Genomic DNA, 18,204 nt, shown 5'->3' with positions numbered 1-18,204 from the left:
AGAGCATGAGCAGGGGAGGGGCAGACAGAGAGGGAGACACAGAATTCGAAGCAGGCTCCAGGCTCTGAGCTGTCAGCACAGAGCCTGACGCGGGGCTCAAACTCACAAACTGCAAGATCATGACCTGAGCTGAAGTCAGACGCTTAACCGACTGAGCCACCCAGGTGCCCTATATATTGTGTAGAACTTAATTCTTAAAATGAAGCATGAATAATACTATAGCTTAAATGAGTGGCATTTAGAACATAAACACTTGTTCTCTAGTTCAGTTATAAATCTAGCTCAAATTTTAAGAAAGGAGCAAATCATCAATATTGACCTTTTTTAAAAAACTTGAAATATAATTTACATACCCTACAAAGTTCACCCATTTCAAGTGTACAATTCAGTAGTAAATTTTGCATCTTTTTCTTTTACAATTACTCATAGGATATAATTCATACTCTAGCATCTTTTAAAAATATCTAATAAAGAGGCAAACTCATAGTAACAGAGAACAGAGGCTAGGGATGGGGTCAAAGGTGAGATATTCATTAAAAAATACACACTTTTAGTCATGAAATGAATAAGTTCTAGAGACTTAATGTGCAGCATAGTGACTATAGTTCATAATAATGTACCGTATACTTAAAATTTGCTGAGAAATAGATCTCAAGTGTTTTCACCACACACACACACACACACACACACACACACACACACACACACACAAAGGTAATTATGAGAGGTGATAGATACGTTAATTACTTTGGACTGTGGTAATCATTTTGCAATGTATGCATATATCAAAACATCACGTTGTACACCTTAAATATATAATTTTATTCCCCACTGGTAGAATTCTCTACAGAGAACACTGGCAAATGGCCCACACATAGAGGAGATCAGAATGGTTTCCCCAACAACTAGGCATTAACTTGTGTGTCCGGAAGACCTATGATTCTGCTTTATCACAAAGCTATAGGTTTCAAGACAGTAGAACCTACCAGTATTTTGAATAATAATTTGCCTACAGATCCATATCAATTAGTTATTAATCCAAGTACAAAATAAACCAGCTTAAGTCATTTTTCACCTAAGCAATTATAAAGAAGTTCAAAAGTAACGACTTCAATTTCAATAATAGATAATTTTATTTGTAAAAAAATTATAAACAAATGATTACTGATAATTTTAGTAATAAATTTGTGAGTTTATTACCAACTGTAGCTATATCTGTTGTTCAACTCAAAGAATTACTGTAAGGAAGGAGAGTAAGTTTTAAGACCATCTTGGCAAGGTCAAGTGCCATTTAAAATGAAGAAAGAAAAATAATCTTAGAGCCTCAATAGATACATTTCACATCATGGTTAAGTATAAATCACTGCAAACACCTTTATTATCATTAAGATTTCAACTTAAGGGGCGCCTGAGTGGCTCAGTTGGTTGAGCGATTGACTTCAGCTCAGGTCACGATCTCATGGTTCATGGGTTCGAGCCCCATGTGAGACTCTGTGCTGACAGCTTGGAGCCTGGAGCCTGCTTCCAATTCTGTGTCTTCCTCTCTCTCTGTCCCTCCCCTGCTTGTGCTCTCACTCGCTCTCTCTCTCTCTCTCTCTCTCTCTCAAAAATAAGATTAAAAAAATATTTTAACTTAATAACTCTAGCTAAATTAGTTGCATTTTCCAGGGATTTCTCAATTGTAAAGAACAAAAGAAATAGTCCATATTTAAATATACAAAAGCAAAAATCACAGGGCGAAGCACTTAGTGGATCATTCAGAATAGCAAAGTCCAAAGTGTTAATACCCAAATGTTCATTTATTCTGTTCACATTAAGAAGGGAAAAGAGAAAGGATAGGAAGGTGAGATATAATTGATAGAACACAACATGTACTCACTGGTCGAGTTGCCTTGCATCTGAATGATGCACTTGGACTCTTTGCTGGTCTCTCGAGAATTGAAGGGCCGAACCCGCACAGCCACCTTCACTGAGGCTCCCGACATTCTGATGGTCTTGTTATATATATGCAGTCCAGAAATAAAGTATCAAATCTTCTTTTGAAGTTATGTGCAAGTTTCCTTCAAAAAGAAAACAATTCCACACAGGTAGTCAGAATCAAAGGAAGCAAGGGCTAACGTGAGCCTAAGGGCTACTCTTGTACATCTTTGTACTATTTTTTTTTTTAATTTATGTTTATTTACATTTGAGGGGGGGAGCGGCAGAGAGAGAGGGAGTCACAGAACCCAAAGCAGGCTCCAGGCTCTGAGCTGTCCGCACAGGGCCTGACGTGGGGCTCAAACTCATGGACCGTGAGATCATGGCCTGAGCCAAAGTCGGAAGCTCAACTGACTGAGTCACCCAGGCGCCCCAATCTTTGTACTATTTCTATTTCCCTTTCTAAAAACCTCATCCCTTTTCATCCTGTAGATCTTATATGCTCAAAATTTTCCAAAATAGAAAATTAAACACCTAAGTTTATTTTCCTATTCAACTATCTCTTTCTCATACCTAAAAAGTCCCTAAACTTAATAATAAAAAATACATAACTACAAAATAACAGGCCTCTTTCTTGCTCTCTGTTTTTCTGGATCTTCAGTAATGTATGAAAAACACAAATGTTTATCTGTTAAAGAGAGTTCCTTACACGAGTAACTTCCCATCTGCAAAACCACTTATTATCTTCCTTTAAAGAAACGCTCTGAACTTCCTATACACTAATTACACTGTGAAACATTCAGTTACATGATATATAATTAAACAGCAAAGGATAACGATAAGCTCTGGCCAGCTCTTTCAACTTCTAAGTATCCCGGGATTCCTTTAATTTTCACGTGTATCTCATCTGACCCTTGCAACCATCCTGTACAATAAGCAGAGAAGTTTCCAAGAGACCCAGGTTCTACCCCCTAATATGCTAGTGACTCACGGTAAAATCAAATCACTACATTTCACTACTGAATGAAGCCATAGGAAAAAATGTGGACATTTTTCAGAGGCATAGTTTCCCTCCCAACAGAACAAAACAAACATTATTCTGTGAAAAGAACCCACGTAAGTAATTTCCACAAGAGACAACAGATCTCAATCTGTACTCTATCCATTATATAAATGTCCTTGAGAAGAACCAAAGAAAAAACTAAAATAAAGAAAAACACATTTAAGTCCAATTATCGGGGAACCCCAATAAACCTTCAATCTAATTTTTCCCACAGAATTAAGTAGAGATTAGGAATCCTAAACTACAGCTTTACAACTGCTAAGGCTTTCCAATAAGAAAGGGCAAAAATCAATTAATCAAAACAAAACAAAATAAAACCAAAAAGCCACTCTCTACCCTAGCATTACCCTATCTTCTCTTCTTAGCAGCACTATGTGAAATTCCTGTGCTTTGGAACATGCTTATTGTCCGTCTCTCTCAACTCTGTCCAAATGCTCAGAGATCTCATTTGCTACCACTTAGACCACTGCCTGATAAAAGAGCTAGGTAAATGTTTGTCGAAGGAGTGAATTAATGAATTGCAGTTGACCCTTGAACAAATGGGTTTGAAATGTGCAGGCCCACTTGCACATGAATTTTTTTCCATAAATACAGTAGAGCATTGTAAATATATTTTCTCATGGGGCACCTGGGTGGCTTAGTCAGTTAAGTGTCTGACTCTTGATTTTGGCTCAGGTCATGATCTCACGGTTTGTGAGCTTTTTTTTTTTTTTTTTTTTAAGTTTTTTAAAGTTTATTTATTTATTTTTGAGAGGGAGACAGAGTGAGCAGAGGGGAAGAGGGAGAGAGACAATCCCAAGCAGGCTCCATGCTCACGGTGCAAAGCCCAATGTGGGCCTCAAACTCATCTATGGTTTTTGAGTTTCAGTCCCGCATCGGGCTCAGCACTGACAGCAAAGAGCCTGCTTGGGATCCTCTCTCTCCCCCTCTCTGCCCTCCCCTGCTCGTGCTGCCTTGCTCTCTCTCTCTCTGTCTCTCTCTCAAAATAAATAAATAAACATTAAAAAATGTTTAATGTATTTTTTCTCATAATTTTCTTAACATTTTTTCTCTTTATTGTAAGAATGTAGTATATAACACATGTAACATACAATATACGTGTTAATCGACTTTATGTTATCAGTAAGGCTTCTGGTTGACAGTGGGCTGTTAGCAGTTAAATTTGGGGGAGTCAAAAGTTCTGTGTGGATTTTCCACTACGTGTGGGGGGAGGGCACTGCTAACCCCCACATTGTTCAAGTGAGAATTATCTGTTCAAGTCCTCTGCCTGGTTTTGTTTCACATAATTATAATATTTATTGATATTAATCTTTTTCATATTTGCTGGAATGTTTTTCCAGTCTGTTTCCTATTTTATTTAACATTCAACAGATGGTTCTTGTTTAATATATCAAACATTTATTGTAATCACATCAAATAAAAACTTAAAGTTATTTGCCCTCCCAGTCAATATAGCATCACCTATAGTCACTAGCTGAGGACTTTGCCAAAAGAGAGTTAATGAAGCATTCAGAAAAAGAAAGACATGGAACACACTTTAACCCCCACACAAGAGTTCACAGTGATATACAGCCATCGTCTGAACACTCAACATGCTCCATTATCTTCTCCCCCAAACTCGCAATCTCTGCCCATCTTCCCGTTTCTATCTGACCCCATATCATAAATCTTGGAGTCATCTTTGTTTCTTTCTCTTTGAATCCTTTTATTAGTATTAAAATTATTAATGATATGCTATATAAAAATTTTTAAGTTTATTTATTTATTTTGAGGGGGAAGAAGGGCAGAGAGAGAAGGAGGGAGAGAGACTCCCAAGCAGGCTCTGTGCTGGCAGTGTGAAGCCCAACGTGGGGCTTGAACTCACCAACCATGAGATCGTGACCTGAGCCGAGATCAAGAGTCAGATGCCTAACTGACTGCACCACCCAGGTGCCCCTATGAACTTTTAAAACATAAATTTGCAAGGTACCTGTGTGGCTCAGTTGGTTAAGTGTCCGACTTTGGTTCAGGTCATTATCTCGCAGTTCATGAGTTCAAGCCCCGCGTCGGGCTCTGTGCTGACAGCTCAGAGGCTGGAGCCTGCTTCTGATTCTGTGTCTCCCCCTCTCTCTGCCCCTCCTCTGCTCATGCTCTCTCTCTCTCTCTCAAAAATAAACATTAAAAAGAAAGACACATAAATTTTCTATCACTTCCTTCCTCTCGTTCTCACTGCCATCACCCCTAACCCACTGCCACTGCCTAACCCTAGTCCTTGCTACCTCATGCCTTCCATACCGGTAATAGTGGAACTAATCTTAGACCTTTTCATTTTAATCCAACAGTCCTTCCACAGCGTTGCACAAAACTGAATCACACAGGGGTCTTTTGAAAAACAAATGAGCCTGGTATTCAACAGTCTTGAAAAAGGCCTCAGGTAGGGAGTTTTTGTTTTCATTTTTCAAAGATTATGTTGCAAATCTCCAGCTGAGAACCCTGCAGTACGCAACTGCTTAACCTTGCTGCAATATTAACCTTTCTAAAGCATGACTGTCAATTTCACTTCCAAACTCAAGAATCTTCTCTTATTCCCAGTGCTTACAATATCAAGACCAAAGTCAAGGTACTCTGTGTTCTAGTCAAGCTCCGTTACTATCCCACACACATGCTCTTTCACACTTGTGAACAATTTCTCCCCTACAATTTTAATTTTTCTCCTATTTGATGCCCAGCTCCTGTCTTACTTCTTCCAAAATGACTATCCAAACATTGCAGGAATCACTGGTATTTCCAACAGCACTTACAGCCCCAAACACATTATGAGAACCCTGCTATCATTCTATGTGACTGCATTCTATCTTGTATCGTTCTTTAATAGATTCCCAAAGTGAAACTCCTATTGCTTCAAAAAAACTCTTTTAACTTGGGCTTCTTGAAAAAATGGCTAATTCCAAGTCTGGTCAAGAAATTTCAAGATGATCCTGGGACATTTTAGTGTGATCACAAGCAGGAAGCCTACCAAAGATGAACAGAGTCAAGGCAAAAGCACACCAGTGCCAACTCAAAGGCACTCCCCAAGATGGAATACTTAAAGCACTAAAATGCATTCATGAAAACCACAAGTGGACTGAAAAACATCAAATATATAAATTCACGAGTTGAGGGGCACTTGGGTGGCTCAGTCAGTCAGTTAAGCATCCAGCTTCGGCTCAGGTCATGATCTCACAGCCCAGAGCTGACCACCCAGCCTGGAGCCTGCTTCGGATTCTGGGTCTCCGTTCATGCTCTGTCTCTGTCTCTCTCTCAAAAATAAAATAAAACATTTAAAAATAAACAAATTCATGAATTCATAATGATACTTAAAAAAGAAAAAAAACCTCATTCTTAAAACTGGCAAATAAAATAATTGAGCATACACCTAGCCTGTATATCCTGTATAAACTATAGTCCACGACAGCCAAATGGTTGGTGAGGGCTAGCTCTTCTCACACACACACAAAAAAGTCCAGCTAATAAACGCAGAAGAGGTGACAGAATTGGAATGTCACCATGTTTCCAACCCTACTGATATAAAAGCTCTCTGCAACAACAGTCACTAGCCACACACACACACAAAAAAGCAAAAAGCCATAGATGAAAAAAGGTTGGTTGATGTGGGAACATTCTTCTTTTATTTATTTTAAAGGAGAGAGCATGAGTGTGCAGAGGGGAGAGGCAGACAGAGGGAGAGGGAGGGAGAGAGAGGGAAAGAAAGAGAGAGGGGGAGAGAGAGAGAGAGAGAGAGAGAGAGAGAAGGAAGAGAGAGAATCCCAAGCAGGCTCTGTGCCATCAGTGCAGAGCCCAACACGGGGTTCAATCTCACGAACCCTGAGATCATGACCTGAGCCAAAATCAAGAGTCAGATGCTTAACCAACTGAGCCCTGCAGGCGCTCCAATGTGGACACGCTGTATTGCTTGGATTAGGCTGACGATATCTGAACCAAATAATCAGTCCTAGTGTCACTAAAGGGGGGACACCTAGGTGGTCTATGCTTCCATGCATGCTTTACACAGCACCACCTAGTAAGTATTCTTATCCCACCCCCTTTAAAAAAAAACAAAAAAAAAAAAAAAAAAACAAAAAAAAAAAAACAAGAGATGAAGCCTCAGCTCTAACCACCTAGGAGAGCAAATAAAAAATGTAAATGACACCTAAAAGATACAATCAGCGAAAACCAGAACATAGAAAAATCTACACGTCAAGTCACCCAGTATCTTCAGATAAATAACATGCAGAGGTAATAAAAGGAACTTGTGTTAGTTATAAGATAAGTGCGGTGATTTTTTTAATCAAGAAAATCTGCAAAAACACATTTTTTAGACAACCATAATAGCCTGAACATAGACTCAGTATCTGATGATATTAAGAAATTTATTAGGGGAAGATACAAGAAACAGGTTTGCCAAAATGTCCACCATTACTGAATACTGTCGATGTTTCAATTAAAAAAACAAAACTTCCTTCTTTTGTATTCTACCCAAAGCCTACCAAGTACTGAATGCTGCCGACTGATTTACAGACAACAAAGAATGAATCTCCTTGTGCGGATTTAGATATAAAGAGCTATGGATTTGTCACTAGGAACCGAAATACTAACGTCCCTAATATCTGCTTATTTCTTCCATCCATCGAATCAACTGCCAAATCACATAGCTTTTACCTAGAAAATCTCTCCACGTCCACCACTACCATCCCTTTTAGATTTTCGATATTTCTCACCCAAGATGGTTAACTTCAACCACTTTCTCTCTTTCTTCCTTCCACCCCCATTCGACTACCCAAGTACTGCCACTTTCATCTACTCCATCCATAACCAGGCAACACCGCCAAACTGGCCTTCCTGAAGCACAGGTCTGTTCATATCAGTGTCCACTTAAAAATCCTCAAAGTGTCCCTACTGTCTACCAAACAATGGCTGAACTTCCCACACTGCATTCAATGTGTTCTGCGACATAAACCACCTACTTTTACAAACCCACAAAACACTGCCTTCCATCCACATTCCTTAACAACCACTCACCAGAGGGCTTCCTGAAAGTATCTCATGTTTTTCTGTGCCAGTGCCTTTGCTCCAACGTTCCTTCTACCCACTGTGACCTTCTTCCTCTACCAATCCAATTTATTCTTCTAGGATCTTCTTCTATGCCACCTATCTCTAAAGCCTTCATAGACTCTCCCTACCTCCCAAACCAAATGCTAATGCTTCTCCATTTAATACTACTCAAGTCACTGGCCTTACCTAGGGCAAGTAAGTTATTTACTTTTCTTATCTCTACTGTAAATTTTAAGCTCGTTGTGGACAAGAACAGAATTTTAGTCATGTTTCTAATCCCCTAGCTACAGGGGCTTGAATACGGTAATTAAAATATTTTAGTTGAATTCCTAGTTATTGTATCAATGGACTGATGCTTGAAGGGCATTAATAAAAACCATAAGTTGTTCCAAAATAGAAACAGGTATTTGATCAGAAGGAAAAAGGATAAAATTCATTTCAAATTCTTTCCTAATTAAAGTGTTAAGTCATTCTTTTTTGGAACTGATAAGTACATTTTAAAATTGCTTTTCCCTCTGGGTGCCTGGGTGGCTCAATCATTAAGCATCTGACTTTGGCTCAGGCCATGATCTCAGGGTTCATGAGTTTGAGTCTCCTGTTGGGTGAGCCCTGCTTCTCTCTCCCTCTGTCTCTCTGCCCCTCCTGGGATTCTCTCTCTCTCTCTGCCCCTCGCTCACTTGTGCCCTCTCTCTCTCAAAAAAAAAAATAAATAAACAAAAATAAAAACAAAAAAAACTTCCCCCTCAAATAAATAACAAAATTACTTTTCCCAAACAATTTGAACCTAAATATGTATTTTGTTTCTGATTTAATTGTCTTGAGGTAAAACTGCAACCATCTTCACAAGCGAGTCAGAATTTTACATAATAATAGGAAACTATAGTTAAATGGACTATAGAAAGTGTTACTTTGTTACTTCCCTACTACCATAAACAGTATCTCTTTTATAGTAGCATTACATCAAAGAATCACAGCTTCAAAATTCCCAGGCTGTTAAAGAAATATTACCAATTACATAAATCTGAAATCAGGTTTAAATTCCAATGAGAAACAATTATTACAGAATACTTTTAGGAAGTTACAAGAAAACAATACTTCTTAAATTTAGCATAAAAATACATTTTCCAAGCTTTGAACAGTCAAAGGAAGAAAGACAGGAAAGACCATCACATACTCTAAATCACTTACACAGCCTCAGCTCTAGACTGTGCCTCTGACCTGTTTTCCTTCCTATGACACACAATTAGAAGCATCAGGAAAGCGGAATGGAGCAAAAATTCCAGAAGCATTCACTAACAATAAAGGGAAAATAAAACAGTTAGGTCTAAGTTATTTGAATTTTTCTGAATTTTGCCCAATTGCTTAACTTTGATCTTGTGCAACTGAACTTGCCCTCAGAGGTTCCCTGGAGTATTAAGAGCCTAAGAAGACTAATTTTCAAATTAACCATTCAGCAAAGTGAGTAAACAGGAACAAAATACAACTAGCGTTTGGTTGGTCTGTTTTTGTAGTATCCCTTTTCTATAGAAGACAGCGAAGATCATATCCCCAACATATAAGTCAGTTCATGTCATTTCCTCTCTTTAAAAACCTTCCACTGGTTTCCGTGGCCTCAGAACACACCCTAAAAATCCAAGGGCCTCCGCAATCCAACCTGCTTCCCCAGTCACCATTTTCACTGCCCAGCTTCAAGCCTTCTTCCCCACCAAGCACCCTCTTACTACACCAAACACGCAATTCCTGGAAGCCCAATCCCCCTTCTCAACCTGTTACATCCACGTCTTTCCAGGAGAAGGTCAAATGTCACCATAAAGCGAAAAGCATTAAGTCATATATTCCTTAACGTGCCCCTTTCTGAGCCAAAAGTGATACCTTCTTTCTCTTTTCTCCTTAGAAATGTTGTGTTGATTCTTCCATTTTTCTACTTATTCCATTCTGCCCGATGTTGCAATCAGTATTTCACTTAACTCTCCTACACAGACACATTATTCAATACATATATGTCACAACTGAAAATAGAATTTAAATAAGAAATTTAGTTTTTCAAATTCAATATTCACACAATTTGCTATATAGCAGCAGATTTACAACAGCAATAAGCACTCTATTTCATAGATCATCTTTTCCACTGAATTACGGTTTCAAGAACGAATTACAACTTGAAGAATGAGTGGGTACCCAAAAGTAAGCAACAGCAGCTAATGAGACCATTTTGCGACTCTATGAAAACTTCATTATTGTAAGTTTCACATCTCTCAATCCAATACTTTCCATGAGAACCAAACAGATTTTAGGATCCAATACTCTGTGTCCCTGATCATGGCTATACTGATAAAATGGCCCACCAAAAGGTAAGAATTTTTGTATGTGTATGAGTTACCTGTCTATTCTTGGTCTTTGACTCTATAAACAAACAGCAGCATGAGCCGAGCTGTGAAAACTCAAAACGAATCACATGTTGGAGAAGCTTCTTTCTGCACTCTAACCCAGTGCCAAGAATCAGACTGCACAGAAAGTCTCCTGACAGATCAGATTTTCAATCTCAAATGGGGTTAAACCAGCTCACCCAGGCTCCCCAACTGTTTTCTTTTAACCGCTATCTAAAGTAAGTTTTAAAATACAGTTTTAAAACTGCCACTGCAGTTTTAAATAAAAGGAAAAGATGTTTTTCAAGGACATTTTTTAAAAAAGTAATCCAACCCGCTTTTCAAACTGAGAATACAACATTAAAATATAACCAGTCTTTTTTTATGAAGGATATGACTAATATGGTTCAGATATATCACTTTATATGAAGATAAATCTGAGCAGAAAACTCATTATTTGTCACTGCAATTAAGAAATCTAGGATCCTCCTTTCCACTCGTAACATGATTTTTTTTTAAATGTTTTCATTTATTTTTGAGGGACAGAGAGAGACAGAGCATGAGCAGGGGAGGGACAGAGAGAGACAGGAGACAGAGAATCCGAAGCAGGCTCCAGGCTCTGAGCTGTCAGCACAGAGCCCGATGCGGGGCTTGAACCCATAAACCGTGAGATCGTGACCTAAGCCAAAGTCAGACATCTAACCAACTGAGCCACCCAGGTGCCCTTCACTCGTAACATGATTTTATTCATAAACCAAGAGGTGCATCAAGAGACAACAGTTCCTAGGCGCTGGCTCAGTTGGTAGAGCATGTGACTCTTGATCTTGGGGTCAGGAGTTTGAGCCCCATGTTGGGCATAGAGCTTACTTAAAAATAAAAATAAATACGAGTGGCTGGGTGGCTCAGTTGGCTAAGTGTCTGACTGATGATTTTGGCTCAGGTCATGAGCTCACAGTAGTGAGATAGAGCCCCCTTTAGGCTCTGTATTGAGCGTAGAGCCTGCTTAAGATTCTCTCTCTCCCTCTGCCCCTCCCCCACTCTGCACATACATGTGCACTCTCATAAATAAATAAAAAATAAATAAGAGACAACAGCTCTTGTGGCTTAAAATAAAGTATTCCAAATGACAGTGATGTTTTTTCTCTTTTCTTTAAAAGGACAGTTAATATTAAACTCTAGTAAGTCAGTTCGTTCTAATACCTGAAGCTACATCTCATAATTGTATTTTGGCAGATCTGCTGGGAATTCTGCCACTTAAATTTCAACATTCCACTGAAGCTCTTCTAGTGTCAAAGTGAATGACAGACAACACCTCCTCCTGGCAATGTCCAGGCTAAAGTCAACTCAGCTCGGTCATAGTATAGAAATGGTAAGTTTCAATCAGAGGTTAATTCAAATTTGGTATGAGTCAAGGTTCCCTCCTTCTGAAATCTGCCCTGACCACACCTCTGCAGCTACCTGCCCGGGAGGTAGCTTACTACCTGGGCAAGAATGCAGGTCAGACTTTTCCGTGTGTTGATAATATGCCAATCTTGATAAACCAGCACTGAAAGTTTAATAGATATGTTTTCATTTAGATGACAACACAGAATACAAGTATTCCAAACTCTCACAAGGGTTAAATAATGAGTTTTCTGCTCTGATTTATCTTTATATAAAGTGATATATCTGAACCATATTAGTCATAGCCTTCATAAAAAAAGACTGGTTATATTTTGATGTATTCACAGTTTGAAATGCAAGTTGGATTACTTTTTTTAAAAAGGTCCTTGAAAAACGTCTTTTCCTTTTATTTAAAGACCTGTTAAAAACACCGAGTGTGGGGGTGTCTGGGTGGCTCAGTTAGTTAAGCGTCTGACTCCCGGTTTCAGCTCAGGTCATGATCTCACAGTTTCGTGGGTTTGAGCCGCGTGTCAGGCTCTGTGCTGACCGTGCAGAGCCTACTTGGGATCCTCTCTCTCCCTCTCTCTCTCTGCCCTTCCCCTGCTCACACTGTCTTTGTCTCTCTCAAAATAAAAACATAAACTTTAAAAAATTATAAAAAATGGGGTGCCTGGGTGGCTCAGTCAGTTGAGCGTCCGACTTTGGCTCAGGTCATGATCTCGTGGTTTCTGGGTTCGAGCCCCCACATCAGGCTCTGTGCTGACAGCTCAGAGCCTGGAGCCTGCTTCAGATTCTGTGTCTCCCTCTCTCTCTGCACCCCCACCCCCCCACTCACACTCTGTCGCTCTCTCCTTCAAAAATAAACATTAAAAAATTAAAAAAAAAAAAAAACTCTTAGTGTATGTATGTAACATATGTATGTATCAGTATGTCTATAACACATTTCTCTTACAATAATATTCAAATTTATTGAAAAAAAAGTTTCTCTTTATGAACCATTATATATAGCCATTATATGTGTGTATAATTTACCTTTCCCTTTTTACCTTGACTTCTAAAAGTTTCAAAACTAAACTATAATAACCACATTACATAAATTGCTGTAATGTGTTTATTTAGTTTTTCCTCCTGTTACACAAAGTTTTGTTTTTTATCTATACTTTAAAAACCCCTCTGTATTTATGGTACTTGTGGTAGGCTGCTCAAATCCTTTTTAGAAGCGGTAAGTGGTACAAACTGTAAACAAATAAAACATTCCGGCAATAAACCTATTCTGCTATTTAACATCAGAAATATGTTATGTCAAAATTCTAGTTCCTAAAAACAGAAGCCTTTAAAAATTATACAAAAATTTGTGTTGAATGAATTTGAAAACAGTGTTGAGTGGCCAGAAAAGCAGGCCAAGATCTGAAACCAGATCCACCAAATAGAAGCAGACAAAAGCTACACTAAGGAGGGAGTGTGAACTTCCAGTACTGTGAAGGCATGAAGTGTGTCCCCTGGTTTTGGCAGTAAAAGGCTGGAAGCCAGAGCAAGAGCAGGTGTCAGCAAAGTGAGGGCCACTGAAGCCAGTCTGTGGTGGGCTGGGGAGTAATTAGGAGGCTAGAAAGTGGATACAAGTATCCTCCTTGCTTCCAGAACTCGACAGGAGAGTAACAGCTAGGAGGAAACACGAATGAAGGAAGGATTTTTCTCCCCTGCTTCCTGTTTTTATTAGGAGAGATCTGCATGCTTCTATACTTTATTCAACAGCTATTTACTAGGTGCCTAGGTGCCTGTGACAGGCATTTCCAGGAGTCTGGGATAAATCAATGAATGAAACAGATAAACATCCTTGCCATGGAGGAGCTTACATCCAGGGGGGGGAAGCGGGGACACTAAAATAATAATTTATACAGAATGCTACATGATCATAAGCATTACCAGGGAGGGAAGAGTACAGCAGAGGCAGGTGTGTGGTGGGGAGGAACGCTGTGCAGGTGCATAAATGAGGTCAGGTTGGGCCTGTTGAGGTGATGAGGTGTAAGCAAAGACTTGAAGGAGGTGAAGGAGTTAGCCGAGCAGCGCTCAGGGAAGAGCATTCTAGGTCAGAGCAAAGGCCCTAAGGTGGGACTGTGGAGAAACTGCAAAAGGGGAAAGGAGTAACCAATACGGGAAGTCCCTAAGATTACAAGGCAGTGCTAATATCCAGAACACAGGCTGAGGGATTAGCTAAGTCAGGGAGAGTAACTCCTCACTACACTTGAGGAAAGAAGGTAAGAAAGAAGGCAGAGAATTCTGTAAGTAGAGGAAAGGGAAGAAGGGGTGGGGGAGTTCATGCCTTCTTTTCCCTATGAGGTGGTAGGTAAGGTTTTATGCCAAACACGGGGCAGTGGGGAGGCTTGAATAAAGCAGTCAAAATGTTAGAAAAGTCACTGTGGAAGACAGGGGAGGGAACTGACCGGAATTACTTCGACACCAGAGACGGGTTCGGAGGAGACCTAAGATTACACGTTAATTGTGGCACTACCCCCTAGCACTGTGAGATTCCTCCCTGGCAGACTAAAACCAGAAGGTATGGATGGTAAGAATGATGCAAGGCTGGCGTGTGCACAATGGGTCTTGCAGAAAAATGAATTAAAAACTGCAAGTGCCAGTCAGAAAACAGCTAGAGCAATGCACCCCACAAGTCACACGGGAGGAAAAGCTGGAAGAGGCTGCTGCACCAGGAGACTTGAGGTACAAGAGCACACAGAAAAGGACGATAGAAGTGAGAGCTATAAGTGATCAGAACTTCGTTCAGAGCTGCAGGCCAATCTGAGATCTGAAGACAAACCTGAAGGCTACGGTAAGTGAAGACGATGTGGCCACAACAGTGAGTTACGGGAACATGGGAGCATGAAGCCAACGTTTGCTTGAGCTGAAGTCAAGGAATTTTACAGTTAAAGGTAGGTAGTTACAGAAGTTCAGTATAGCAGTCAGGTATTTCTAATGACTCGGGGTGGGAGAGTCACTTAGCCTGTTTCTTCATCTGTAAAATGGGAGTCATAGTATCTATTTCGTATGGTTGTTACAAGGATTAAAATAGAGGGGCGCCTGCGCGGCTCAGTCGGTTAAGCTCATGATCTCATGGTTTTGTGAGTTTCAGCCCCAAATCGGGCTCTGTGCTGACAACGTGGAGCTACTGGGGATTCTCTCTCTCTCTGCCCCTCCCCACTCACGCTGTCTCTGTCTCTTTCAAAATAAATAAACTTAATTTTTTTTTTTTAAAACAAGGATTAGTGAATAATGCAAAGTGCTTGGAAAAGAGCCTGGCGCATTAGAAAGAGCTCAATGAGAGTGAGCTATTTTGTCAATATTGTTGTTGTTACTGTTTATACAGTCATTGACATCTGCCAGGATGATGTCAGAAATTCGGACGGAAGGCAGAACTAATCCAAGTATCAATGACATCAAACAGAGCAATGGTAGAGGGTGGTACAGTTGAATGATATGCTTTGGCATAGACAATGTGGTATTAAATATCAAAAAAAATTTTTAATCCATCGTTTACGATCTTTTGACTTCAAACACATATACAAACACAAAGCAATCCTAAAAGTACCAATTGAGTACTAGAGAAGTATTATATGACAATACAAAAGGGAAAAGGCTCTGACTATAAAAACCACGGAAGCCATCATGGTATGAGCAGTGGTACATTAAATTGTACTAAAACGTAAAAGAGTTGGGAGTTAACTTTATCCTACCATGCCTGTATACAAACAGAAGTTCCTTGAGGGTAAAGAACTAAATCTCTACATGCACTGTCAATAAACTGGTAATGAATGTCATAAAAGTGAGCATAAATGAATCAATGGGCCATTAACCAAAAAGTCCACCTCAAAGAGAAGCCCAAGGACTCTTTTGCAAGGTTTTCCTTGCCCCTGTCACATCTGCTTCGTTCATCTTCTATTCCAAGGAGCTGCACAAAGAAAAGTTCTGGAAGTATGTATTTATCCATACTTTTATGAACTCCAGAGATTCACCAGTTTCTGTTTCAACAAGGCCATCTTTCAAAGAAAAAACTACATGAAATAGACAGGCTACAGTTTCACTTCAGAGCCTTGTAAAATTATATCATATCAGTTTACAAGATCAAAAGGATATGCTTAACTCCTGGAAAAGACCTGCTGTGATTAGCAGCCTGGGAAGGAGTTTACAAACTAGGAAGCAGGGGCCTATTGTCATCCTTTACTTTGTACCCAGAACAAGCCCTTAGCAGGGAACTGGGCTAGAAAGCCTTGGTCTTGGAGAGACTCTGTTGGCACTCTTCTTGAGAGTTTATTCCCTGCACAAATTCAAAGTGGGAAAGAGCAAAGAGAAAAAAGGAAAACTGCATTCATATCTGGTCTTGAAAAGAAAAGTGGTCTGTTTAAAGCCTTCGAAGCTGTACTTAATTGGATAAATTTTGGAAAAACATTCATCAGAGCAGAGCTGCACGGATTCATAAAATTCTGCCTCCAAATCAGATTCACAATCAGGTCTGATTTTATTAAATGCTGAAATTATATTGAACCACAATTCTTCAGATCTTTTTTACTAATAGAGTAACTGTAAAAATTTTTTAACTTAGAAACAGTTCTTAATTGGGGCATGGAATTTTAAAACAAACATTCTGTACTTCTCTCAAGTTAAAGTAATACAAAAAAGCACTCGCTTCTATTGATGCCATTTTTGATTCAACTAAGTTCTAAAAGAGTAAAAGCAGAAAAATAAAGTATTAAGACTTTTTTTAGAGAGTTCAACTTAAGAAGTTTACAGGAATTTGTTCCACAAGAAATAGAGTTTGAAAGCTAAGGGCACAAAGAAGACAGGCATGGCACTCTCCAGGTCCTGTCCACACTGAGCATGTAGGAGGAGACAGATTGACAGTCTCACACTAAGTTCCATCACTGATCATTTCCGGATCTGTTTCACAATCCCAAGGTGTGTACAATCCTTATACTCTATCCTCACACAGCAAGTTAACTCCGCTTGCCTCACAATCCAACAGCCACACCAAGTTAATTAGAAAGCACCGCCTCACTTAAGAGAACACAAGCTCAGATTTTATTATGACTAAGCTAAGCCGACAAAACGCCAGCCTTTAAATAAAATATCCACCATGATATCACTTAAGAGCTATTCAAATCCAATCACCATACTTCCCTAGGCCTCAGACAGACCCATCTAGGACACAAAGCAACATATTCAGTGTCGCACAACAGCTGCCTAGAACAGTAAGAGATATGCGAGCAAGGGATCTGTTGACAATCTAATTTCAGCTACCTCCAGATTCCACAAAGGTGACAACGTGCATCGTCAGAAATACTGCTGCACGCCTCTCTCACTATGAGAATATTCCGGCTTACTAAACCTCTGCGTTGATGAGCTACTCTGAGAAATCCATCCCTGCAATGCAATTAACACCAACTGGAAGCCTCCAGACGGGAAAACTGGCCTCAGCGATCCTCAGATGTGCCCGTGTGCGTGTAAGGGATCATCATCAGGCCTCCATGGCCACAGCACGGGCCATACAAGATGAATACACAGACACGGTATTTCATCCCAACAGGAAGGGCATCTTGAAGGCACTTTACCATAGAAGCTCATGTAGCAATTCGCCAAGGAGAAAAAGTGATCTGGGGAGTTCAGGTCCGGTTTTAGGGCCGGAACGCGCTGTGTTGCACGAACAATGACTAGCTTGCTCGAGCAGGCTCCCAACCCCCCAGGCTCGGCTTCTGGTGCGGCCAGTCACCCTGAGAGCTGCCAGCGCTGTCACTCGGTGCCTTCCAGCAACCGGACTTGGCTACTGAAGGATTTGTCAGATCATCCTCCCAATATGGCTGCCGGAGTAATCCCGAGCTGCCGCTCGACGCCGAGACCACACCAGCCTTCGTCGCGGCTGGCCAGCATCCCGCACGCCCCCTCCCTTCCACCGCGCTCCTCTCCAGTCCTCGCGCCCTCGGCGCCCCCCCTCCCCCCACACACACACCCTCCGCCTCGCCGAGCCCCTTCCTACCTCCATCTGGCAAAGGGGCACAACCACAGTCCCAGTGTCAGCCCCGATGCCAACCCCAACGGGGGCGAGGGGAGAGGGGATGGGGGAAACGAGACCGGAGGGGCTTCCAGGCCGAGCAGCGCCCGCTCCGCGGAGCTGCAGTGTGCGCAGAGAGCGCAGGCAAAACAGACCCACGGCGGCGGGCAGGCTGACCGCTGGGCACAGCCGGGGCCCGGCAGCTCAGGGGAAGCGGAGGGAAGGTGCGGGTCACTGCGGGGGACCCAGCAGGCCGCTGCACCCGAGCCCGGGGGCTCGCCGGCCCAGGGAGGGTCCCCCGCCCCACCCCACCCCACCCCAGTCCGCGCCCCGCTGGGGCGGCGCGGCTCCCGCCCCGCCCGGCCCTT

The 18,204-nt window shown here is 41.0% G+C and overlaps 1 protein-coding gene and 1 long non-coding RNA gene across 31 annotated transcripts in view; one reads left to right on the top strand and one right to left on the bottom strand.

The window, feature by feature from the left end:
- The window catches only part of KIF1B (kinesin family member 1B), a 145,780-nt gene that overhangs the window by 127,138 nt on the left and 438 nt on the right, over window positions 1-18,204 (bottom strand). For 27 of the 30 annotated variants that reach the window (XM_023258115.2, XM_023258093.2, XM_023258095.2 and 24 more), the window contains exon 2: window positions 1,880-2,060. In XM_023258115.2, the coding sequence (XP_023113883.1) occupies window positions 1,880-1,985 (106 nt within the window). In that variant the 5' untranslated portion in view covers window positions 1,986-2,060. Of the gene's footprint in view, window positions 1-1,879; window positions 2,061-9,238; window positions 9,264-17,399; window positions 17,691-17,821; window positions 18,128-18,204 lie in introns of those variants that run through there. The other 3 variants (XM_019836119.3, XM_019836118.3, XM_045035064.1) reach the window with 3 other exon arrangements.
- Window positions 9,331-12,337, top strand: LOC123379468. Its single transcript, XR_006583902.1, has 3 exons — window positions 9,331-9,508; window positions 10,166-10,289; window positions 11,650-12,337. It is a non-coding gene; the product is annotated as an uncharacterized LOC123379468 (long non-coding RNA).

The sequence above is a fragment of the Felis catus genome, chromosome C1 (genome assembly GCF_018350175.1).
Source record: "Felis catus isolate Fca126 chromosome C1, F.catus_Fca126_mat1.0, whole genome shotgun sequence".
Taxonomy (NCBI): Eukaryota; Metazoa; Chordata; class Mammalia; order Carnivora; family Felidae; genus Felis; species Felis catus.
This window is presented reverse-complemented; position numbering and strand designations above follow the sequence as displayed.